This window comes from Podarcis liolepis (assembly GCF_965112155.1).
Source record: "Podarcis liolepis genome assembly, chromosome: 14".
Classification (NCBI taxonomy): Eukaryota; Metazoa; Chordata; class Lepidosauria; order Squamata; family Lacertidae; genus Podarcis; species Podarcis liolepis.
Genome location: NC_139569.1, coordinates 52,576,947 through 52,603,449, shown reverse-complemented (window position 1 = coordinate 52,603,449; position 26,503 = coordinate 52,576,947). Strand labels below are relative to the sequence as shown.

The window sequence follows — 26,503 nt, the reverse complement described above, 5'->3', positions numbered from 1 at the left end:
AAGTCTGGGTGAGAAGTCAGGTGGTCAGGTTTGTTGATGATACTAAATGGTTCAGGGTTGTTAAAACAAAAAGGATTCTGCTCAGCTCCAAAAGGACTTCTCTAAACTAAGTGAATGGGAAGCAAAATGGCAGATGCAATTCAGCATAAGTGATGGATGTGGGGGCAAAAAACCCAATACTTTCACATATATGCTCAGGGTGTGTAAACTTTCTGTTATGACTTTGGGGTCATAGCAGAAAGCTCGATGAAGGTGTTGACCCACTTTGCGGCAGTTCTGAAAACAGCAAATTCCATGCTAGGAATCATTAGAAAAGGAATTGAACATAAAATTGCCACTGTCAGAATGGGATTATACAACTCTATAGTGAGACCACACTTGGAACATGATGTACAGAATATGATAGAGTTGGAAAAGGTTCAGAAAAGGGCAACCAAAATGTTTAAAGAGAGAAGATGGCAGCGCCCTGGAGGAAAGCAGGACATGACCCCATTAGGAAACTACTAAATTTGATAGAACACAGCAAAACAACCAAATCTCCACTGACAGTCATGTCTCTAGATATCCTTTGATTGTATGGAATGGAAATACTTAATAGAAGTATTAACCAGCATGAAATTCGGCCCTAACTTCCTAGATATCCTTAAACAAATTTACTCTATGGCTTCAGCAAAAATCAGAATCAATAATCAACTATGCAATAGACTGAAAGATCATTCTCCCCACTCTCTCCTCTCTTTCCCCCCAACCGCATAATGCATATGATCAGCGGTGTAGCGTGGGTTGTCAGCACCCGGGGCAAGGCAAGTAATTTGTGCCCCCTAACCCCTAACCTGCTGCCACTGCCAGCTTCTTCTTGCTGCTGCCTGGTCTGGTCTGGTGTGGTTCTCTCCCGTGCTCAGCGCTGCGCTGGGTGGCCGCTGCACTGTCCCTCCCCCAGATAGTCCCTCTCTCTCTCTCCGCACCACACGCCTGGCACCCACCCCCTCCACAGTGGGCGGCGACCCAGCGGCTCGGATTCGCACAGCCAGCACTGCAGTGAGAGTGAGTGAGTGAGCCAGGTAGGGGCAGAGAGCTGCGAGTGCAAGCGCCCCCCCCCCCCCAGATGTTGCGCCCGGTGCGGCCGGCCCCCCCTGCACCCCCCACGCTACGCCACTGCATATGATAACAGCATCTTATACTGAATGTAAACAAACTTTTCAGACTCTGAATTGAAAGTGGAGACTCTATATGTAGTTTTCTTTGTTTGCTTGTTAAATGAGAAAATCTTTAAGAAAAACTAATTTTTAAATGCCAAAATGTTTAAAGAGTTAGTGCAACCTCCCTTTGAGGTTGCAACATTTTGGGCTTCTTGATTTAGGGGGAAAGTTGCTTAAGGGAAGACATGATAGAGGTGAGTTTATGCATGGTGTGGAGGAAGGAAATAGGGACCCCCCCCTCTCTCATAACACTGGAATCCATGGCCGTCCAGGGAAGCTGAGTGTCGAAAGACTTCGGAGAGACTAACTGGAGTTGTTATTCACACAGTGCACTGTTGGAACTATGTGAAGAAGCGCCTTCTTTCATCTGTACTGAATCTTCCAATGGGGGTGCAAAAATTCTGCTGCTCCCCAGCACCTGCCACCCGGGGCTGCTACTTCACCCTGCCCAACCCTAGGACTGGCCCTTCTCATGACTTCATGGAAGAGGCAGGATTCGAACTGTGCTGACATTATTAACCACAAAAGACAACTCACAGGATGGGATGTTTGTTCAATTTATTTCCCCCCCACAATAATAAAAAATAAATTAGTCATACGAAAAAATATCAAACTTTTTCCCCATTGGAGAAAATGTATACAAATATGAAAAAGATGCTGTACAGAACTGGTTCAGGTGCATTGCTGGTGATATATATTCCTGAACTAGTCCTTAAGTATTTTTAAACTTATACATCTCCCACTTTTCTTTTAAAAAAATCCATTTGTAGAAGTGGATTATTAACCATGAATTAAAGAAAACATTAACTACTGATTTACAGTACAATACTTTTATATATGTCAGTGTGGTATAAAACTCTAGGCCAGAGACTGGTTAGTATTGCCAAAAGAGCTGGACAGAAATGTCAATGGCATATATAAATAAATCCACTTTTAGTCCCTTTTTGTAAAACAAATGAACAAACAAATTTATATTCTAAATAATAGAACTATTTTGATGCAGTGGCTTATTCCATATAGACACAGCTTAGAATACATTTTTTCCTATAAACATCTTGTATTTACAAATATAAAAAATAAGTTATAACAAAGTATATCCTTCCTTGTTTCAGACAGGCTGGGTTAATTTCAGGTGTGTGGCGATCTGGGCAATTCTCCACTGCGTGGGCAGACCTGGCCGTGTTATGTATGTGCCTGTTGACTGAAGATGAGCCAACGCTCCGTCCTGCCTGGGCTCAGACTGGCCCAAAAAGAGCAGATCTTTTTTCTCCCCAAAGTCGGAAAGTCAATTAGTGTTGTGTGTTATTTAGTAAATGCAACCTAATTTGTTGGTATCTTATGTTAGGAGATGTTTTTTCTTTTGTTTTCTTTATTATTATTTTTCTTTTTTTATGTATTTCTTTTTTGTCTGTATGTGTGATGTATGTTTTTTTCGTTTGTTTTAATGTTTAATGTAATATTTTTTTTAAAAAAAAAAAACAAAGTCGGAAATGGCTCTGCTGGTCCCCGAGGCAATCTGAACTGATTTAGGATCTGGGTAGGCAGGATGGAGATGGGAGAGGGTGGGATTCTTCTTCCCCTCTGATTGAATCATAGCTGAACAAGAACTTAGGTTCATAACATTCTCCTTCTTTTTGAGGTGAGCATTGCAAGAAATACGAGTCTTGGTGCCATCTCTACCACCAACAACTTCTTTTGGCGTCTACACCAAAAGAGCAAAGCAGCTGTTAGGTTGCATCAGGGGTAATCAACATGGTGCCTCCAGATGTTGCTGGAGAACAATTCCCTTTGTCCCTCACTGTTGGCCAGGGTGGCTGAGGCTGATGGATGTTGAATTTCAGCAGTCATCTGGTGGACACCACATTGACCTACAGCACACTGGTTCTGTCATGGGCATGTCTGAACATTGAATACAGACCTCTAAACACTCTTTCCCATCACTGCTAATAGGAAGAAATGAGTATTACTGAACGGCAGCAAAAGGAAGAGGGGTACGTCATGCACTTGAGCCGGGGTAGTCCACAAGGGGTGCCCTCCAGATGTTTTAGACTACAACTCCTATCAGCCACAGCCAATGCATGGCCAATGGACAGGGATAATGGGAGTTGGAGGCCACCATGTTGTTTACCCTTTTACTAGCATTACACATGAAATATGTAGGTTGCGCTAGCTGTGATGGCTTACAGTGGCCACATCACCAAAGAAAGGAATGTAGATCAGAAAAAAGAATGTTTAAAACACATGCTTATTTACTACAGATCAGCTGGGGTACTCATGTGGGGAACATTCTTCAGGACTGTTGGGGTCTGGGTCCTTACGATACAACCTTCCCCTGCTCTTCAGTCCTAATGGTGTTTGTCTTTTAAGACGGCTAAGATAAAATGAATAATGAGTCAAATGTTGGGTGGGTGGCCAGCTAAATGAAGCTCGAATCACTAGGAAGGAAGGACGATACAACTTCCAGTCAAGTCATATTTTGTGCACAGAGTGGAGAATGCACTATCTTGTCCTTTGCCTCAGGCAACAAAATGGATGAGAACACTCTTGAGAAGCAATGACAAAATGGCTGCCATGTGGGGATAGGGGTGGAATAAAACAAAATTCCTGGCACTTCCAAAAGAGCAGAAAATGAGTTGGGACCACAACATGGCCCCTGATCAGTGAGAAAAAGGCACCTGCTTCACTGTTCTCACATGCAAAGAGAAGTTCTTAGTCATTCTCCTGGGTGGAGAATGGATTGGAAGAGGATGGGTGTCCATTGCTAGCATCCAATGAAATGTGGGTATGGTTGGGGGGGGGTTGGGGGGGCAGGCTCAATGCAGGACAGGCTGAGTCAATGCAAACAGGTACTGACTATGAAGAATGAACATTTTCTCATGCAATGCGGATTTTTGAGAGGGTATATACTGAGACCTTTTGCAGGCACCATAGGAGGTATTGGCCAGCACACTGCTGCCTGTGGGCACTGTGTTGGTGACCCCTGACTCAGAAGGAGGCCACCTGAGGTGCAGAGCATTAAAAGTAAATGCACAGGTTGAATGTCATCAAATGCATCATCCCAAAAGATGAGACAAATTTGTATAATAACTTTATATGCTGATTTATCTGTACGTATAGATGCAGATTTAGAAACAATTACTATAATTTAAATAGAAACACAATACATCCCATCATACTAGGGACAGCGACCAGGGGGCCTGTGTGTTTGCTTAGTCACCTGACTGGGGGTCAATGGGCAGCTTGGATGCCCCATGTGCTCTCCCTTCTGATGGCCATCGTGAAACCGGATTTCAAACAGAGGCTGGTCCTCTGAAAAGCAGAGAATGTGGCCACCTCAACTGCCGGCCAGAGAAGGCAATGGATCTGCTGGGTGGAGAAAGAGTCTGACCTGGTATAAGGTGGCTTTCTGAGTTTATTTTTAAGTGATCACAAGACAGATTAATTGTAGTGGAGGGGGACCGTCTAGCTGCCATCATGAAATTGGTCGGGTGCATCCTTTTTGACTTTGCCACACATCAAGATGGCCAGTATTCAACAACTATTGGCATTTGCCAACACTGACAAAGAAAGCGACACAAAGGTAGGCTGCTGTGTTCATCCATGGGGCAGGGGACCCTGAACAAGGAAAGCAACATAATCACCATTATTGGGACCAACAGTGTGTATGTGTCACAAACAATGAGCTAGCCTTCAAATTTCAGAACTTTCCTCAGGAATGATGTAAACTACTAAAAAGAAAGGGGAAGTGGTTGAAGAGAGAGAAATATGTATGTTGCGCTTATAGCATCGTGGGCTGGATCCTTTGAGGGAACTGAGGCAGCACTGCCCGCCTGCCCTTTATGCAATGCTGTGGTTTGGGGGATGTTTTAATTTATTTATTTATTACAAAAACGGCCTGACTGGTTATATGTAATTTTATATGCAAAATTATGTGCAAAATTTTAAAATACATGTATTATACATATAAAAGTGTCAAGCCCCAATGTGGCACTTTATTACTGCAGCATAATCTTATAAGCACTGATACAAAAGTATTTCTGTATAGTTATATGCATTCTTGTATGTATCTGTTTGAGAGCTGGTTGCTTTGGGAAACCTGGAGTGTATATGTATAGAAAATCATACATATAATAATGCATATAATCATTTATTAGAATAATGAACATGATGTGTGAGCATAGCTCATTTTTTAAGCAGAACTGGGGTTTTTTTTAAGAAAATGCCATCCCTGGTTTCATCCTGGTGGGAATCATTTATTATGTCCAAGCAGGAACAAGAAGCTCTGCCTTGATACTAGCAAAGTTTCCAACATTTTTTTTAGGTGTCATAGAAGTATTATGTAAAGGAGAATGGTCCTGAGGAAGAGTTTGATGCCAGTCAAGCTCAATGTTCTGGGATTTTCTCAGTACAATCCTATGCATTGGAAGTAAGTTCTGCTGAGTTCAACGGGGCTTCCCTCCAGGCACAGGACTGCTGCCTTCGTTGACCCCTAGTGTTCCTGCGTGGATTATTAGTTGACTCTGTCTGAGACAGTTCCTTACATCTCCCAAGATGGGCTTTTGCTTGGCTGTGCTTAATGATGTTTGGGGAAACCCAGTTTTACAGTGTACATTTCCAAAAGGGTTCCTATACAGTGTGCCAGTGATATCACAGAAGCATGCACACCCTCAAGGGCACACCAGTAAGGGAAACCTCTCTTTTTAAAAGGTAGACTCTGTTTCAGTCCAAGCAGCCACAAATGACTGGGCAGAAGTCCAGCGGTGCCAGCGATGGAGCCATGGTTATCTGCGCCCCAGAAACCCAGACTGCCTGTTGGCCACTCTCAAGCACGAAGCGCAACACGCTGTTTTGTAATATGTGTAGACACACAGCCGGGCTTGCACGACAACATTGCAGTTGTAATATTTGTCTTTGCAGTTTTCATCTGGAAAGGACAAAATAATTCCTTAAACAGGCAATGGCTAAGGGGTCACCTTGTGCCCCAGGAACTTTTGCACTGACTGAGACCAGCAGGGAAATCTCTGCTCCAGGTCCCCGCATCGTCCCCATGATGGCATGAGCTCCTTTCAATAAGAGCCCCTCAATCAGTCTTCACCAACCCAGTGCCTTTCAGATGCTTTGGACTTCACAGTGGCCATGAAGTTTAGTATGAAATTCTCACAGTTTTTTTTTTTTTTTTTTTGGTATGGTTTTTGCATCAATCGACCACTTCAATCAGCAGAACTGGCACTACTGCAGGGCCCACATAATGCCCATTCTGCATTGGTAAGAACTCGCTTGTTTAGTGTGGCAGCACCTGCCCTTTGGGACTCCCTGTCTAGGAAGAGCAAGCAGGAGCCTCCACTCTCTTCTTTTGTGCACCTGGAGAAAACAAGCATTCTTTTTTAGGCAACCCTTCCCAGGTACTTCGATATGCCAGTGTGAATTCTAATCTGTTTTAGCATTTTAAGTTTTCGTATAGGCCTGGGTAGCTCAGTTGACTAGAGCAGTGTTTCCCAACCACTGTTCCGCGGCACACTAGTGTGCCGCGAGATGTTGCCTGGTGTGCCGCGGGAAAAATTAAAGAATTCGAAAGATTTTTTTTTTTAAGTCAAATTTTCGATTGGGGCGCCGTCACTAGATGACCCCTGGGGTTCCCTCCCTCCCTCCCGCTCTGCGCCTCCCTCCTCCTCCTCCTCCGGGGAGGCCCTTCCTGGCTCTCGGCCAAGGCTTGGCGGCTGCCACTCACTCACTCGCTCGCCCACCCGTCCCTCCATCCCTGTACCCGGCCTCTCCCCCTCCGTCCCCGGCGCGGGGGCTGCCGGGATCCGTAGTCCCCTCGCTCTTGGGCTCCGCGCCCGCGCGGGGTGCGCAAACTACATTTCTCAGCGTGGCCTGGCGGGCCGGGCGTTTTGTTTGAAGCGCTCTTCTCCCGGCCATGGAATGAGCGCAGCGGCGGTGGCCGGGCGGGCAGGGGCTCTTCCGCGCACACCCCGCGCAGCCTGCCTGCGCCCCCGCGGAGATCGGGCGGCAGGATGGAGCCCGGGGATCCCCGCGGAGGCGGAGCGGCGGAGGCGGAGGCTGCCCCCCAGGTAGGGCTGCGTCGGGGGGGGGGTTATTTTTGCAATGCTGCATCCGTGCCGGAGGGGACGCATCGGACCGCGGGGAGACCCCTTGGCGTGCGTGCAAGGCAATGCATGTGTGCAGGCGTTGCATGGAGTGCAGTGCAATGCAATGGCAACGCGGCGCCCTGCATGCATGCATGCAACTTCCACTGGCGCTCCGGACTTGGCAGGTGAGGGGGGTCCCCAGTGGGCGGCAGAGAGAGCCGGGAGGGCGAAGGGGAGCCGGGGGGAGCAGCGCTGCTCCCCGAGCCGAGCCCGGGGGGAAACTTCGGCGTCGTTGCGCCGGGTGTTGGAAGCGGAGGCTGGCGGGGGCCCCTCACCTGCAAAACCTGGTCGCCTCTCATATATTTCGTGCATTGCATTCATCGCCCGCTTTCTCCTCCAAGGAGCTCCCGGGGGCGCGCGTGGTTCTCCCCGTGTTATCCTCGCAACAACAGCCCTGCGAGGTGGGTCAGGCGAGTGGCCCAAGGGAGCACCCAGGGATTGTCCTGGCCAGGTGGGGTGATTTGAACCCTGCTCTCTGCCCGGTCTTCGTCCTCATTTAGCACTCATTTAGCACTCATTTAGTCCTCATGCACATTCGTCCACATGTGCATGACTGTGCATGACTGAGGTTTTCCCCCCTCGTCTTGGCTATGGTGTGAGTCTGTGCTGTTAATTAATGGGGTTCTGCCTTCGGAGAAGATGAGCCAGCCCTCAAGGAGGTGATTATGTAATTTGCTAGCAATTCATGTCCCTCCCGGCATGACGCTGCGCGCTGACGTCACGGGGCTGTAATGGTGGTGTGCCTCGAGATTTTTTTCATGAAACAAGTGTGCCTTTGCCCAAAAAAGGTTGGGAAACACTGGACTAGAGTTTGGTGCTGATAAGGAGAAGGTTGCAGGTTCAGTCCCCATGAGGGACAGCTGCCTATTGCTGGACTGCAGGGGGTTGGACCAGGTGACCCTGGGGTCCCGTCTACCTTGACAATTCTATGATTCTGTATGTTTGGCTCCAAATTTTTCTTGATTTTCTTATTTTTACCTTTTTGTTAGCTGCTTTGAGGGTCTTTTAAAAAAATATTGAAGCAGTGTATAAATTTTATGAAATAAATAAATAAATAAATAAATGATGAATCTGATTATTTTATATTATTTTATAAAATTTATATACTGCCTGCTTGTAAGAAGAAAACCTCAAAGCAGTTATTGTTTATTTCATGGGGATATAAGGTATTGGGCAAAACCCTTGGATCTCCTCAGATGAAATTCCAGCCCATCAGGGTCTCCTGCTTATGAGAGAGCAAAATTAGTGTCTAAGTGTCTATCTGCGCCTTGTTAAGTTGACCCTAGAAAAGTTCTTTCATTTTATTCTTGAAAGCAGAGCAGATCTGCTTCCAAGTTTTGGATTATGTTTGACATTCAATGGGGTGCAAGTTTCTTCCTGCAAAGCTGCAGTTTAAGCTGATCTGTAGGATTAAGGCTTTTTCTTTTTTTTAACCGTAGATGTTAAAATCAAATTCTGTTTCTAAAACTCTTCAGGGAAAGTAGAAGTCTAGATGAGCATTTAACATTCACGGTGCTGCTTGGTGGTTTGTGTATGTTGGAGTTTTTTCTTCTTCCTGCACCTAGCTTTGCTTAAATAATACATTTCCCCAAACCACACGACTTAAACAATACATACACCCAATCACTTTTGTTCAAAGTCAAGTACAAATCAATTTCATTTTCAGGATACCTAAACACAAGGTAGCAGGCCGTTGTGTTTGACTGGCAGGCACTGTAGCGAAGCGTTAATTGCTCAGCAAAACCCAGCTGTTTGAAGTGGAAGAGAAATTGCAGAAACAGTGGCAATTATTATTCATACAAATCCTACACTGTTGCAGATGCAAATCTTGAATTTGAGCCATAGTCCTGGAATGTTGTACATGGGGAACCTCTTTAGTGACTTCAGCTTTGAAAACCTGGCAGAAGAATGGGGGAATTCAAATTCCTATTTGACAATTATTTTTCTCCCATTTTCTGAGGAGTTGGATCAGAAGTGGGGAATCTGTGCTCTTCCAGATATTTTAGGACTCCAGTTCCCATCATTCTCTTTGTCTACATCAAGGGTAGCCAATGTGGTATCATCCAGATGCTGCAGAACACACATCCCACTGTCTCTGATCATGATGGCCAATGGGAGTTGAATACCACAACATCTGAAAAGCACATTACCTCCTCCCCCCCCCCCGATGTAACAGCATACAGGTTGCTGGTGGAATCTTTTAGAGACTTCCTGGGCACTCAAATGCTGTGTGTGCCAATAAAAAGACTAAATCCCAAATGAAAAACCAATATACCTTTCAAAAGAAACTTGCTTATTTTGGTCTTGTTAAAAAGAAAAACATACACACACCCAAACTATTACATTTTGTTAAAATCTGACCTTATTGGCTTGCCTCAGTAGGCACAGTGGGTCAGTTTTATTTTTCCTCCACTAGATGGAGTTCCACAGTTAGAATAATGGCAACATTACCCTACCTATTTCGGGTATGCAGTCCTGAGTGTTGCATTGCTCCTTCTCTTCAGGTTTAAGCTGGGAGTCACATCTGCTGCTGGGCGCCATTTCATCAGAGAGACATCGCACCTCTCGGACACGGAAGCCGCCTTCGCAGGACTTTGAGCACTGCAATGCATTTAAAATAAATAAATAAGTGCTCTGGCAAAGTATGAAATTAACAAAGCAAGCCACTCTCACAGTGCAGCCCTGTGTATGTTTACTCAGAAGTAACCCTCACTGCAATCCACCACACTGTGACCAGTACCAACATTACTCAGTCATTTTGGGAATTTCCACAGATCAGGAGCGGCATGCCAGGTGTTGGCCCAGGATCAGCCCCAAATCAAAAGATCAACAGAACATCAGCTGTGTCATTTTGCAGCTTCTAGTTTATTGCTTTCTCAGAATGCTGTTCTCTTGCCTTAAAACAAGAGTGGTAAGAGTAATTTGCCCTTCTGTGTGGTCATGAAAATCTATCCAGGAAGCAAAGCACTCAAAGTAGGAGAGTGGGCAGAGCTGGGGCAGCCAAAGCAATTTCCTCACTTAGCAGTCTGAAGCAATTTGGGATCATATTGTTTTCAAGGACTTTGGGAGGGAGGAGGTTCCAAGAACGAAATCAAAGGAGAACGAGAAGGTTCATCACACACACACACAGCCCTCTGAAGACACCCAAGTAAGAAGGAGCTCTTCACAAACCACTTGAGGTACACTAGACCTATTTTTATCTCAGTTGAAGGAGATACAGGAATGTTTTGAGTTGTGCAGAAGAGACAGGTTTTCCTGTCAGCAGTGACTGTTGAGAACCTTTATATGCTTCTTTCCTTGTAACATTTACAGCCCACCTTTCTTCCAAGGAACCAAAGGTGGCAGGTGTGGCTCCTGTTCCTCCCTTTTGTATCCCCACGGCCACCTAACCCAAAGATACCCAGTGACTGAGCAGGGTTTGCAGTCCTGGTGCCCCAGGTGTCCAACACTCTAACTTGGGGGGGGGGGCGCGACCTCCAGTCATGCAGTCACTTGTGGTCCTCCAAGCTTCTCCATCTGACTCTCCTCAGGTCGCGAACACTACCAAGTCACACCATCTCTCCCCGAGGCCACACCTCTCAGCAGCTTTACTCTGTACCCTCCTTGAGTGTTTTTGCTAAGTTGGGATTTGCCCTTGCTTGCCTGGATGGAGGACAGAGCTCTCTCTCTCTCTCTCTCTCTCTCTCTCTCTCTGTGTGTGTGTGTGTGTGTGTGTGTGTGTGTGTGTTTTCTTTCTAGAAACTAGCCTACATGTCAAAGGCAAAATTCATATTAATTGTTCTTCTCACTTTTGCCTCTGGCCCCACCCACCACCACCAAATGGCCCCTGGGATGCTCTCCAGAAGAGAATGCGGCCCTCAGTTTGAAAAGGGTTCCCTCCTTCTGCTCTAAACCAAGGGTATTCAAGCTCCCCAGCTAAGATAGCTGATGTTGGCAAGGACATGAGGTCTAGAAACTTATTAGTGGGAAATGGCGGCTGCATGCAGCTGCCTAGGCGAACAGGATGCTGATGACCAGCCAGTTGGGTTCCTTGCTGAAGATGCTTTCGTCAGCACCTTGGAAGCAGACTAAACAGACAATTCCTTACTTGCATTCCTGCAGTGTTAAATGTCACTGCACAGATTACTTCTTTAAGTCCTCACAAGGATTTGTTATACACTGAAAAACTTGGAAGGTGTCAGGTCTGGTAGCCTGGAGGCAGGCAGATGGTTCAGCAGAGAGGAGAGGGAAGCAGTTCAACAAGGAATCAAGCGAGAAGGCAGACGATGAGCAACTCCGCATGACACAGCTGAGTGACAGAGCCTCTGCCTTGCATGCAGAAGGTCCCAGGTTCAATCTCCAGCACCTCCAGGTAGGGCTGCAAAAAGCCCCTTGTTTGAAACACTAGTCACTGCCAGTCAGTGCTGACATGAGTGAGCTAGATTCCTCTGTTCAGTTTGCCCAGCCACTGTAAAGGTCTGTGTGGGAGCTCCTTGGAGGACTAGAAGCTGCACCTCCACCAGCTATCATGTCACCTCTCCCTGGCTCCAAACCCTGCATCCTTTCCTCACGGGGAGCCCCTCCACCCCCCACCCACCCCCCCCCCGCTGCTAGTTGTGGGCTTCCCACACACCTCTGGTTGGCCACTAGGAGAAGAGGAGGCTGGACTAGGAGGGCCTTCAGAGCTCTGCTTAACCTCTCCAGGGCTGGCCATAGGAACAGACTTCAGCTGAGCATTTGTGTTTTGGGCAGAGGAATCAACCAAACGCAGCAGCCGAGTACTTACCGTGCTCCATTCGGTGCTAAACCATTTAGCGCCGCAAGGCTTGAGGTAGCAGGTCTGCTGGTTGGGAGGTGTCTCCAGAAATGAGCACTCCTCAGGGCTCAGCAGGTCAAAGCTGCTTTCCATTTTTCGGATACAAATCACTTCTCTCTGCTGAGTTCCACGGCCACATTCAATGGAGCACTATACATAAGCAAACAGAAAACAGAGGTGGAGATACATACTCATATGTTTACTTCATAAACTTTAGACTGTCTTTTTTGTTGAGTGATTAATTTTAATTTTTTTTAAAATAAATAGTCACATTTTTCTATTCTATTTGGAAACCACTTTGAGGTTTCCTGCAACCAAGTGGTTTATAAGTTTTATGAAGCAAAGAGGAGGTTTCTTTAACGAGTTCAAAAGGTAAAATCAGCAATAAACTAAAAACAGATTAGACGATACAGCAACACTCTACATGTCTGGAGCGACTCGTCTACACAAAAGTGTCTTCAGCAGGCGCTGGAAAGAGTGGAGTGAAGGCCCTGCCTGGCGTGAAGAGGCTCCGTGTCCCAGAGTGCAGCTGCTGCCAAACGTCAAAGATCCATTTCTTACAGATGTTGAACAGGTATTATGGGTCCAGTTACAGATGGGTAGCCGTGTTGGTCTGCCATAGTCAAAATAAAAAAAATTCCTTCCTGTAGCACCTTAAAGACCAACTAAGTTAGTTCTTGGTATAAGCTTTCGTGTGCATGCACACTTCTTCAGATACTTCAGGTATTATGGGGTACCTGGAACAGGGCCAGTGCCATTGATCAAAGTGGTTGAGTGAGCATATATGGCATAAGAGGTATTCTTGCAGGAAAACTGGTCCCAAGTTGTTAATGACTTTATATATATATATAAAATGGGCAGCCAGTGAAGATCTCTGAGCACAGGTGTTATATATGCCAGCAATCATGTTGCAGTATTCTGCACTAACCACAGATTCAGGATAGGTGCAAGGGAAGCCCCACAAAGAGTGTATAGCAGTAAATGTAATGGAGGTAGCTTATATAAAAGGTCCCACCCCCACCCCACCCTGTCTCAGTTGGTTGCTTACCGTTTTAAATACGCAAATTTTATGAATTAAGATATTTCACCCAATCTCCGTAAGTGAACTAGCTTTTCTCCCCCCCTCAATGAAGAGAGCGCAAAATATAACCCTTTTTTCACCATCAATAATTTTGCAGCCATTAGCAAATTCTAAACAGAACTCAGAACTTTTAGAAGACATCTGAAGGCAGCCCTGTATCAGGAAGTGTTTTATGTTGGACACTGCATTACGTTTTTATATGCGTTGGAAGCTGCCCAGAGTGGCAGATGGGTGGGGTATTATTATTATTATTATTATTATTATTATTATTATTATTATTTATAGTGGTTGCTGATGGATATTGCCAGAACTTGTCTGTATTTTTTTTATTTGTTCCTGTGTGTGTTAGAGAGAGAGAGAGAGAGAGAGAGAGAGAGAGAGAGAGAGAGAGAGAGAGAGAGCGCAACAGCTGACCTTTGGTATTTACACTTGGCCTGTTATATTTGTCACAACTTTGTTCCCAGAGACAGATGATGCTGCAATCATTTGACTTGAATCAGAAGGATTAGTTGGTTTTGCCCAGCAAGCAAAACAGACAGAAGGCTCCACCTTTCAGGTTTAATAACTGTTCCCTTTAGCAAAGCAGCTATATCAGTTCATGAGATTAAGGCAAATAGGGCAGGACTCTTCTTGCACCACAGAAATGTCTCGTTCCACTTTAAGATGATGGGGACACATGAAGGGTCAAACTACACATTTGCAGTCAGTTGCATGAGACTTTGTTTGTTTGTTTGTTTGTTTGTTTGTTTGTTTGTTTGTTTACTTAAGCAATCAATCCCCAAGCAGTTGTCTAAAGCTGCAGTCGGTGAGGACTGATTATGTTTCTTTTTCCCATGGGCACATTTCTTATCAAAATATTACCTCCCAACAACTTTTTTTGCCCTGTAATAGACTTTGCTCTCTCAACCTGTCTCCTGATTTAATGGGATTATATTAATTGCATTTTTAATAGTATGGTTGGTTATATTTCAGTGCTTGTATAATTTGTGAATTCACTTCAGTATTACAAGGAAGTCAATTTGGGGTTTAAGCAGTTTACATTATTATTATTATTATTATTATTATTATTATTATTATTATTATTATTAGTTCTTTGCTGGCAGAGCTCTGAGGAAAGCCCTGAAATGGGGCATTCTGAGTGTGGGTGGGGGCTCAGGCAGCCAGGGATCCACTGGGTCCCAAGCTGGGCTCACTGCCATCAAGCAATGGCATTGGGCCTTCTCCAGGCCTGACTGCTGTGCCAGCCTTGAATTTCCCTGCCACCCTGACCTTTCGCTGTGGCCACTGTGAGCTCTGCCCCTCGGCAAAGTCCCACCGGCAGCGGTTGGGGCAGCTGGATTGCAGTCTAACTAAATTAGGCCTGGGGGGTGGAAGGGGGGGGGTGTCCCGGGAGTCTCCTCAATGGTGCTCTGTTCTCCTGAGAAAGTGGTGCATTTATCGGAGGTGAGGAATGGTGAAAGGGACCCTGTTGGGCTTAACCTTTTTGTTCTGCCTCTAGCATTTGAGGTGAGAATTCAGCTTGGCTTGCTCCCCGCCCCGCTTTCCCATTCTGTTTGATATGGGGGAATTTAGATGCCACCAGGGTTTCCTTTTCATCTCCATAGCCTGCTCCGGAGGGAGGGGCTTGGGCTCAGTTCAGAAACAACTTTTGGCCCAGGTAGCCCTTGACTGAATCTTTAAAGGTTAAATACACAATACAGTTCCTGGCACTTTTTGGAAAAGGTCTTCAGGAGAGAAATCCAGCGCTATATTGGTTTCCATGTCACTTGAAAAAGGCTTTAAAAATACCAAAACACGCTTAGCACAATTTACTTAAAAAGAAGAAGAAAAAGAAGGGGGAGCCTTGTTTTTACTTCTGGTAGAGATTAAAAGCACAGGGTGCTTAACCAGCCCCAAGTAATCACTTTTAAATTGGCCCTGGGACACTTCAAATGCCTGAAAGCCCCTCAAACAGAAGAGAGCAAAAACTTGACCACTGCTTACCAAGAGGGGAGGACTATATGGCGAAGAGGCATGTCTTCACCCAGGCCTTTGATACCTGAGATGTGTGTTTGCAGGAACCACCATGTTCCTGTGAATGTTAAGACTTCTGAACTGTTTTTTACTTCAATTCTTTCCTGCCAGGCCTTTGGCTTTGAATTATCTATGGCCTCCTTTAGTGGGTGGGATGTTCTAATCCCCCTCCCCCTCCCCCCTCCTATTACTACTACTACTACTATATACTACCGTATTTTTCGCCCTATAGGACGCACTGTCCCATAAGGCGCACCTAGTTTTTTGGGGGGGAAATAAAGGGGAAAAAATTATCCCCCCCCCCAGGCGCGGGGCTGGGGCTGGGGAGGCCCGAGCTTCCCCTGACCCCAGCCCCCAAACAGGCAGCTCTCTGCAAGCCGTGGGAGCCCAGCGCTGGCTCCTGCTGCTTGCGGAGAGGTCCACGAAGCCTGGACGCGCTGATCTCAGCGCGCGCAGGCTTCGGCATGCAGGCAACTCTCCAGGAGTGCTCCCGCTGCTTGCGGAGAGGTCCGCGAAGCCTGGAGAGCGAGAGGGGTCGGTGCGCACCGACCCCTCTCACTCTCTAGGCTTCAGCGAAAGCCTGCATTCGCCCCATAGGACGCACACACATTTCCCCTTCATTTTTGGAGGGGAAAAAGTGTGTCCTATAGGGCGAAAAATACGGTACCTCCCCTTCACCCTAAGGTGCCAGGGCAAGTTATAACATGTGAAACAACATTAAAGTATTGTCTTAAATTAACATGAAAACTTAAGATCTTTCTTGGATCAGATGAATGGTCCATGTAGTTCCACATCTTGTCCTCACAGTGGTTGACTAGGTAAAGCCCACGAGCGATACATGAGCGCAAATGCTCTTTCCTACTTGAGATCCCCAACAGGCATTCAAATATATGCTGCCCTTGATCACTTTACCCCCCTCCATTCATTTGTCTAATCCCCCTTTAAAGCCTCCCAGACTGGTGGTCTCCACCCCCTCTCCCATCCTTTAACTATGGCGCAAAACAGGGTTTCCTTTTGTCTGTCTGGAATCTCCCAGAATTCAGAGGTTGCCCAAATTTCCTTGAAACATCATTTTCAATAGAAATTTGGGTGGCCGCTCTAGATGGCAGATATGAAGCATAGAAATGATGGAATAACTTTTTAGCAAGCATGTTTGGAAACTGCCAGAGGTTCATAATGAAACCGATTTGGAAGAGACACTGATAATCTGCTCTAAACATGACTACAAATCAGACGGTCTGAACGGTGCAATCACCATTTTCACCACAAATCAATCTTCAACACATATTTATTTTTTTACACTATATTATATATTGTAGCTGACCAGTGGAGAATTAAAATATTATGGGTTTTAAAATGTCCGTGGCTGCATATTCCTGGAGAATTTATTACTTTAGAGAAATAAATTAGAAGCCTGAAGCAATATGGTAGATTTATGGATAAACTCTCTGTGGGTGCTCCGGAGTTCAAGACATAATTCCTGTTAACAGCATTGTAAATTGCTGGTCCCAGAGGCAATTAACTCTTGGGATGCCAGTTAACATAACAGAACCTTGGAGCTGGTCCACCATTCAAAGGTCTATGCTGGGATGGAGGAAGATGTCTATGCAAGAAGAACAAGGATTGGGTGCTTTTCCAGGACTATTAAGCAGATGCACTCTGACAGTGCCCCAATATGAAACAAAGCTGTAAGATGCCGATTGTAAATGTTTGAGAGGGGCTTTCAAGTTGCATCAGCTTTTGTCCTGAGAGAGAGAGAGAGAGAGTCTGAGTGTGTTGAGCGAATGCTGCATTTCATTATGATTCCATAGCTTGGAATTCTGTGAAATTCTCGGCTGGCATTTTTATTACTTTAAGTTGCTTTTTTTTACATAGCTCACCACTAATCTAATTTAGATCTTTTCCTGACAATATGTGTTAAGAGAGGGGGCAGAGGGCATGAAGGATTAAAAAGGGGGCCAGGTCTATTGCAGAAAGCCTTGAAGTCCTAAAAGCTTTATCGTGCATTTTGTGAGACTAAGCAGTTTATTGGCATGATCAGCCATATCAGGGAGTCAATTATGAAAAAAACGATAGAATTCTGATCATCAAAGTCAGAGATATAGGCCAGCGGTCAGCAAACTTTTTCAGCAGGGAACCGGTCCACTGTCCCTCGCAGACTATATTTTTTGGGAGGGGGGAATGAACGAATTCCTATGCCCCACAAATAACCCAGAGTTGCATTTTAAATAAAAGGACACGTTCTACTCATGTAAAAACATGCTGATTCCTGGACCGTCCACAGGCCAGATTTAGAAGACGATTGGGCCAGATCCGACCCCCGGGCCTTAGTTTGCCTACCCATGATATAGGCCTTTCCAGTGCTGAGACTAAACCAAACTCCACTGAGAGTAATGGCTTGTCCACACCAGAGTTTGCATTCCCATTTAATTTGTGTAGTTGTAAAGGTGGTGTCTCCCCTTCGCATTAACACCCCGGCACAGTAGGCTTGATATTTACAGTCTTTATTACATATGTACAAGAAATAGCTACAGTTCAGGATTATGCATCCGAACCCATTGAGTCAGATTCGGGGAGTGGCTTCCTTCAATTCCCACGCCAAGAAAGTAGGTGTGGGAATTGTGTGAGACATCTTTGATCCTTAGTTTATTTCCCTCCTTGTCTCTGCTGATTTGAAAGTCTGAGCTCCCTTCTAGGTGGTTGAAGGGCTCTGCAGCATCCCCGAGCCCCTGCTCCACCTCCTCTGTCACCTCCAAATTCTCCCTGACAGTAGTCCACATGATGTGACCCTCAAACCACATCAATCTCAATCCTTTCCCCTTGTAAATTTGGTTTTACCTGATAAAGGGATAATTCAATAAATTGGAGAAAATTAGGCTCAAAACTGTTTTCCTTGGGGGTTGCAGACTATTTGTTTTAGCGTTTTGGGGTGGGTGGATCCACTGTCACTTTCTGCTACTTCTCTTCCCTTGCCCACTAACTCATTACCTGAATTTCTTTATCACTTTTGCTTGTAACTATTTCTGGTGTGCTTCAGGAATTCCCTGGTTCTTTCATCCTTCAGATTTGCACAAAACCAGAAAACTGCCCAAGCAATCACCATTAGACATTTCTACAGTGGATATATTGAGCAGCAGTCTGAAAAATGTGTGCTGAGAATTTAGTTGCTTTCATTTTCTTTTCCGGTGTGCTAGTAAGTGTGAGTCAGGAGCTTAGCCACACACATATATCCTTTTGACCTCTCAGATTTGTGCAAAAACCAGAAAACTGCACAAACAGATTTACGATTACTTGACATTGTGTTTTGCGCAGTTCTTTGGCGGGTTTTTAAACCAACAACAAGGCATGCCCTATCAGTACTTAACTGCCATAATAGAATCAACCAATTAGAATGCAGGGACATACACAAAAGCCTAGTCCTTTGCACAGGAAACACCAACCTTGCTCCTCATATACTAATTCAAAAGCATGTTGTGACCCACCCTGGGACATTAGCATGAAGGGTGGGTAATAAATCAAGGGCTGGATTCAACTAAACAGTGACTGCATTGGGAGCCATCTGGAGCCACCACAAGTCCTGCTAGCACAATGGGTTTCCCCCACTCCTCCCTGGAGAACTCCCAGAACAGCACACACTCTGGGAGTGGGAGACACATAGGGCACAGTTTTTCAACATTTTTGAACCCATTGCTCCCTTGACCAACTACAATCTTTTTGCGGCACCCCTGTAGAGCTCAGGAGCCCAGTTATGTCACCCCTTGCCTGCAGCTCCTCACCACCTTTTCAGGCACCCTCCCTTGTGGAGTGTTCCCTCAACCTCCCTCCTCTCCCCTCTCCTTGGGAATCCTCTGGGCAGCCACTGCTGCCCCCTGGTCTCTGAGTTGCCCCCCCCCCCAGCACCTTACCCTGGGAGGCAACAGTGGGTGCTGCCAGGCCTGCATGGCATAAAGGCTCCCCTTCAGCACTGGGCACTCAGCTCCCAGGCACTGGCAGAGGAAGAGGGGTGCAGGGACCCACCACAGGTCCTAACACAGTCCCAATGATGTCAGAATCCAATTTGGTCTGAGTGATCTCTTCTGGTTTTCGTTTTGGGTTTGGTGTCTTGGGGGATTAGCTTACTTTGTCAAGTCCAGGTATGGATCAGCCAAGGAGTGTTGGGCTCAGCTCTTCCATCGCTAGCTAACCGTTATGAAGAAATGGCCAAATAATTAGGGAGAGGGACAGATCCCTAATTGATCCGTCAGCACCTGTTTCTCTCCAGTTTAACTGGTTGAGGGAAAGTGGCCAGAAGGAATACAACCATAGGAGCAGAGAGAGAACAAAACACAATTCAGATCTCTTAATGGAATTGTGTAGGGTAAAAAGACATTGAGAACATATGGAGGCAACAAAGGATAATTCTTCAGGAATAAGAATCATAGAATCATAGAATCATAGAGTTGGAAGAGACCACAAGGGCCATCGAGTCCAACCCCCTGCCAAGCAGGAAACACCATCAGAGCACTCCTGACATATGGTTGTCAAGCCTCTGCTTAAAGACCTCCAAAGTAGGAGACTCCACCACACTCCTTGGCAGCAAATTCCACTGTCGAACAGCTCTTACTGTCAGGAAGTTCTTCCGAATGTTTAGGTAGGTGGAATCTTCTTTCTTGTAGTTTGGATCCATTGCTCCGTGTCCGCTTCTCTGGAGCAGCAGAAAACAACCTTTCTCCCTCCTCTATGTGACATCCTTTTATATATTTGAACATGGCTATCATATCACCCCTTAACCTCCTCTTCTCCAGGCTAAACATGCCCAGCTCCCTTAGCCGTTCCTCATAAGGGATCGTTTCCAGGCCTTTGACCATTTTGGTTGCCCTCCTCTGGACACGTTCCAGTTTGTCAGTGTCCTTCTTGAACTGTGGTGCCCAGAACTGGACACAGTACTCCAGGTGAGGTCTGACCAGAGCAGAATACAGTGGCACTATTACTTCCCTTGATCTAGATGCTAGACTCCTATTGATGCAGCCCAGAATTGCATTGGCTTTTTTAGCTGCCGCGTCACACTGTTGGCTCATGTCAAGTTTGTGGTCAACCAAGACTCCTAGATCCTTTTCACATGTACTGCTCTCAAGCCAGGTGTCACCCATCTTGTATTTGTGCCTCTCATTTTTTTTGCCCAAGTGCAATACTTTACATTTCTCCCTGTTAAAATTCATCTTGTTTGCTTTTGCCCAGTTCTCTAATCTGTCAAGGTCGTTTTGAAGTGTGATCATGTCCTCTGGGATGTTAGTCACCCCTCCCAGTTTGGTGTCATCTGCAAATTTGATCAGGATGCCCTTGAGTCCATCATCCAAGTCGTTGATAAAGATGTTGAATAAGACCGGGCCCAAGACAGAACCCTGTGGCACCCCACTAGTCACTCTTCTCCAGGATGAAGAGGAACCATTGATGAGCACCCTTTGGGTTCGGTCAGTCAGCCAGTTACAAATCCACTGAGTGGTAGCATAGTCAAGACTGCATTTTACCAGCTTCTTTACAAGAATATCATGGGGCACCTTGTCAAATGCCTTGCTGAAATCAAGGTAGGCTACATCCTAGAGAATGATAATAATAATAAACCCAAACATTCTGGAATGTGATGATTGCTAAAAGTATTTTCCCAAAAAAGACCAATAAGTATAATAAAGTAAATTAATAAAAAAGAGCCACATAATTAACTCGCCTGAACTCCATTTTTCTTAATTTTTGCTGGATCTTCCCCCAAACATTTTGAAGATGAACAGTACCTGGCTCCAGCTTCCAGCAAACCATTCCACTTTCCCCAAACATGGCCCATTGTCACAGGGTGTGGTCTCTGCTGGTCTGTTGTGTCCGCAGCCCTCCAGTGGTAAGCTGCTGATGTGGTTGGTCATGCATATGACGGAGCGTGTCCGGACACCAGAGCCACATTCGGCTGAGCACTGTCATCGTGGGAGACAACAAAGACATCCGTTAGCCCAACTGCTGCTTTAGTGAAAGCAGTTGTGAAATGCTTGGAAGGTGACTCAAGGGCTCTCTGGCACAAGAAGGTACACAAATCCAGATCAGGTTCTGACAGCAGGATATCCACATTCTGCAATCAGAATGTATATTCAAAGAGGAATCTTGTTTTGGAAGAGGGGAAAGGGCAAAATGGAAAGAGAGAGAAGACAGGGAGACGTTTCCAAGGTGTCATCTGTCTCCTGCCACTTATTCATGAAGCTTAGAAATCTGCTCTAGATAATGATGATGAAGATAAGTAAAAATTGACAGGGTGCTAAATTCTATGCAAGATAGCATAATATGGTGATGTGTGACCTTCTGGGTAACTGAATTGAGGTTTCCATCAAAAATACTTGATAGTGATGCCCTAGACAGTGTTATAGTACTCATGCAGCCTATTCCGTTGGAAAGAGATATGCAAACTTTTGGGACTGAGGACCACAATCCCTTTGGTGAATTGGTGGTGCTGTGAACAGCCAAAGCAGAAAGTCTCTGTCTGTCTGTCTCTCTCTTTCACACACACACACACACAGGCCTGATCCAGCAGGCTCTTCTTATATTCAATCAGCCTTTCATCCAGTATAAATCCTAATTTGCTGGCAGAGTGTCTATACATCTTTCTGCTAATCATTCACTTATTGTGCACACAAAGTGTGTTCCTTTAAAAAAAACAAAAAAAACCCCATTGATTTGTTATGCTAGGGGGTGACAGAGCATTTTAATCCACTTTAATTTAAATTTCTTGGTATTTGTTTGAATTTCTCCCACAAAACACTCACAGCCTGGTGGTACCATTTTGGGTCATTAACATTCCACATCCACAAAGTATTTCAATTGGCTTCTGGTGCTTTTAGCACACTCAGCTAGCAATATTACTTGTTGAGGTTCTCCAGAAACTGAGTTCTGTTCTAAGTAAGCTGAACAAATGGATCACATTTCAAATTAGATGCCAACTAAGAAGATACCGACTTGCCCCACTCTGTGCTGTGAGATTTCAGCGCAGATTAACTGCTTGCAAAGGATATTAAAGAGCTTCAGCAGCAGACTTGGAACCAGGATATTGTTGGGCTCTTGAGCTTTATTTCCATCTTTTAAAATTAAAACAAAGACATTTCTCTGCAAAAACCAGACACCCAACAGCATGCTTAAGCTTCTTGAAAACATCTGGGTGACATCATAAAAGCAGCAGAGGAGCCTTGCTGGCTCAGACCAAAGAGGCTTGTGTAGGCCAGCCATGGGTTCAGACTCAAGAGCCTCTGGCTGCAGACTTTCCTGCTGTAGACGGCCAGGGCAGGTGTCACGCTCTGAGCTTGTTGCTGGAGATCATGAAACAATGGAGCCTGAGAAACTTGAGCCCCCTAAAAAGAACCTCCTGGATGCTCATGGGTGTCTTCACCTGAGGAACCGAGGGTCCACTGCATAGGGTCACCATACGTCTGGTATTCAGTATTTGGCTCAACAACTTTGCCTAAAAAGCTCAAGAACTTTTGTGTCCGGATTTTCACTTTTTGAAATATGGCAACCCCACCACTGCAGGAGCCAGCCAGCTCAGGGAGTACACCATGGAAGAGGCTGGAGAGCAGAGTGGGAGTTTTCAGGCCAGAGGGCTGGCTCTTTAAGAACGCCCTAAGTCACAAGGGTGGGGCGCGGGTGGCGCTGTGTGTTAAACCACAGAGCCTAGGACTTGCCGATCAGAAGGTCGGCGGTTCAAATCCCCGCGACGGGGTGACCTCCCGTTGCTCGGTCCCTGCTCCTGCCAACCTAGCAGTTCGAAAGCACGTCAAAGTGCAAGTAGATAAATAGGTACTGCTCTGGCGGGAAGGTAAACGGCGTTTCCGTGCACTGCTCTGGTTCGCCAGAAGCGGCTTAGTCATGCTGGCCACATGACCCGGAAGCTGTACGCCGGCTCCCTCGGCCAATAAAGTGAGATGAGCGCCGCAACCCCAGAGTTGGTCATGACTGGACCTAATGGTCAGGGGTCCCTTTACCTTTACCTTAAGTCACAAGTGGCAGATCCAGAGAGAAGTCAGTTGCATACACACAACACACTTAAAACACACTTCTGCCTCCAAAGAACCCTAGGAGCTATAATTTGTTAAGGGTGCTGGGAATCTTAGCTCTGTGAGGGGTAAACTACAGTTCTCGGGATTCTTTGAATGGGGGTGTGTGTCTCAAATTTGTTTAAATGCATGGTGTATATGCATAATTTTTCTGACACTTTTGCCCCCTCTTTTCTTTCAAAGAGTTCAGGGCAGCAGGGATGGTTCCCCTGCTCCTGCCCTTGAGGGAATCCAGAGCACAGAGCATCCAGTGGGTGTGCTCATCATTACTCCATGTGAGCAGCAAGTGTGCAGCCTGGGTTTTAGCAACTGCTGTGCTAAATGGCTTGAAATGGTGGGAGCAGAACCACTTGTAGTTGTACAGCAACAGGGAACTCTCTTACGGTGGGATTTAGTTCAGTTTACATCTCATAGAATCGTAGAGTTGGAAGGGACCCTGAGGATCATCCAGTCCAGCCCCCGGCGATGCAGGAATAGGGATCGCACCTGCAGCCTTGGTGCTGCCACTCTAACCACTGGGCCATCTGAGCTCATGTGCACTTCCCAAAGCAAGGCACAAATCAGAGCCATCCCTAAAACACACAGACAACTGAATTCTCTTGTAAAGAAAGAAGATGTATATATTAGGGGAGAGCGTGCGTAAGAAGAAGAAAATACAATGACTATTTGGAAAAGGGGCTTGCAAAAATATGTATAGTAGGAGAAATTGTGCAGTCAAATAAAGACTTAAAAATAATCACAAAGTGATGTGCAAATGGGAAGAACTGCCAGGGCGGGGCGGGGGGGGGGGAGGTGAGAAACTGAGAAGAACCAAAATTGTCAATTGTGTCCATACTGAGTTTTTACCAGTGGCTACTGGCTGCCATTACTTTCCCACAACCACCAGCAGCCTGAAAGCCACACTGAAATGGTGCTCTGTGAAGATGCCAGTGGTATGTTTGTGCACAATCCATAATGTCACCTACCTTTCTACCTTCTGAGACTCACAGCAGGTTTATTGGGTGATTTCAAATAAGGAAACCGCACAAAGGGGTGAACATCTTTCTTCTCAAGTACTGAGGCCCTGATCCAAATCTCTCTCTCTCTCTCTCTCTCTCTCTCTCACACACACACACACACAAACAGAGCAAACACACAGCTGCTTTTAAAGGAGTTTTGATCATGGATCTCCCATGGGACCTTGACTGTAAGGCAATCATATTTCTGTGGGTACGTGTGTTTGAAAGAAGTCACCTTAAAATCCAAACTCCAAAGGTAATAATGAGAGAACAGCTGGTGAATTGTGCCCAACACAGTAGCAAACATTTGGAAATGGTTAATATGAAGAATGCACCCAGTGTTTCTCTTGCTGTACATAAAAGCATGCATTTCATAAAAACAGATCTCACCCCACTTCCATACACACATAAAGGCACCTAGTTCTTCCATTTCTTTGCTGCAACATAAATTAATGCAATAATTCTTTCTTTAAAAAACTATACAAAATTCACAACCTATCCTTTGGGCATTCAGCAAAAAATGTTCTAAAAGCATTCTCCAGCATAAAAATAAATAAATGAAGACATATTTTTAAACTTGTGTGGGAACAAATAGTACATTCAGTGGGAGGGGAGAAAGGAAAATGAACTTGTAGCTGATCTGTATGTTCGGGTGGATTTGCACCATCCCTGGATCTAATCCAGAACGCTTTAGTCAGTTTATTTATATTTCGCTGTCTTAGAGAATAATTCTTTTTCTTTTATGCACATGAGATATCACTCCAATAAATTTCTAAAGAGACATTCATCTCTGTGTAAAAGAAAATAAGCAAACACACTCAAAAATACTTTGTGATTATAAATTAAAAACGAGTCTCTATTACAAGAAGATCCTTTGAGCCTTTGCCCTGACAAACAAGCTTTGAGGAGCAGGGAGATTCTGGCAGAGCTCCACAACTGCTGGGAAAGAGGTAAGAATCATCATAAAAGGATTGGATTGGAAGACTTTTAAAAAAGATAAAAGACCCAGTTCCTTCCCTTCTCCCCCACAGACAGGAGCACCTACTCATCAGATCCCCATGTGCAACCCAGTGCAATCGCAGTGTAATCCCCACCCCCAGAGCTGGTGCACTGCAGAGGCCTGTTGGTGCCTAGGAGGAAGCCATCTTATTCCAGGTCCAGCTAGCCTGTGCCAGGACAGACTCACCTGTGGCTATACAGCAGAACAGATGCCAAGTCCTGCCAGCTGCAGACAGAATGGCCAATGGACAAGGCTGACGCCAGAAACACCCAGAGGCCATTCCTGGCCTACACTGGCTGGAGGCAGTTCTCTAGGGCCTGTGGCTGAGGTGTTCCCCTCACCTGCTGTCTGTTTTTCTTTCTAAACTGGAGGTGTCAAGGTTCGAACCCGGGTGTCATGAGTCCCAAAGAGATGTGTCTTGAAGAGACATAGTGGAGGGGCTGGTCGGACCCAGACACAGGGTGGGGGAGCTGCCTGCTGCCGACTATGGAGAGGGGACCCAGAAGGTTGGGAGAGGGTGTGCTGGGGCCTTGAGGGAGAGAGCAGTCCCCCCTGGAGGGAGTGACAGACAAGGAGCCAGATTCCAGGGAGGGTCCCAGTGGGGGACCCTCTTACACCTCACGTCTGGCTCCATGTCAGCCTTGCCTCGGATCCCAGTGCCCCCTCCAGCACTGCCAGAGCCCACTCCTGGCCCATCGTCTCAGAACAAGTTGGGTGCTCACTTTTGCCTCCCCCCCAAATTCTGCCTCTCCTGTTACCACACAATGGGACCCATGGGGGAGGTGTACAGTCTGTTGGAACAACATCCTCGCTTGCTTAGCATCTGTTCGGCCTCTGAACCCCATTTTGCTGAGGTGATGTACTGATTTGAGCATTAAAGCATTAGGACAGAAAACATACTCCAGAGTTTCAGATCTTTATCCAGTGAAATGATGCATGCAAAATATTTGCCTCGCCACTAAGCTTGAGCTGGAAGATGACCATTACAAGCCTTACCCGGTCGCTCCATTCTGTAAGAAACCAGCTTTTTGCGCAAGGCCCCATATCACAGTTCTCGATATCGTTTGGGCGCAGCTTCATGTTACATTCTTCATCATCAACGACATCTCCAAGATTGCTGACACACTTCACATCTCGTGTCTTCTGACCCACTCCACATGGCACGGAGCACTAAAACAAGAAAGATCTCTGGGTCGGGCAGGCAC

The 26,503-nt window shown here is 45.9% G+C and overlaps 1 protein-coding gene across 1 annotated transcript in view; it reads right to left on the bottom strand.

Moving 5' to 3' along the window:
• Positions 1 to 1,740: 1,740 nt before the first annotated feature.
• The window catches only part of THSD4 (thrombospondin type 1 domain containing 4), a 130,189-nt gene continuing 105,426 nt past the window's right edge, over positions 1,741 to 26,503 (bottom strand). The window contains exons 8-12 of the mRNA XM_083475773.1: positions 26,295 to 26,468; positions 21,006 to 21,179; positions 12,114 to 12,293; positions 9,805 to 9,949; positions 1,741 to 6,123 (exon numbers count right to left, since the gene is read on the bottom strand). Of these exons, the coding sequence (XP_083331899.1) occupies positions 5,981 to 6,123; positions 9,805 to 9,949; positions 12,114 to 12,293; positions 21,006 to 21,179; positions 26,295 to 26,468 (816 nt within the window). The 3' untranslated portion in view covers positions 1,741 to 5,980. The remainder of the gene's footprint in view (positions 6,124 to 9,804; positions 9,950 to 12,113; positions 12,294 to 21,005; positions 21,180 to 26,294; positions 26,469 to 26,503) is intronic.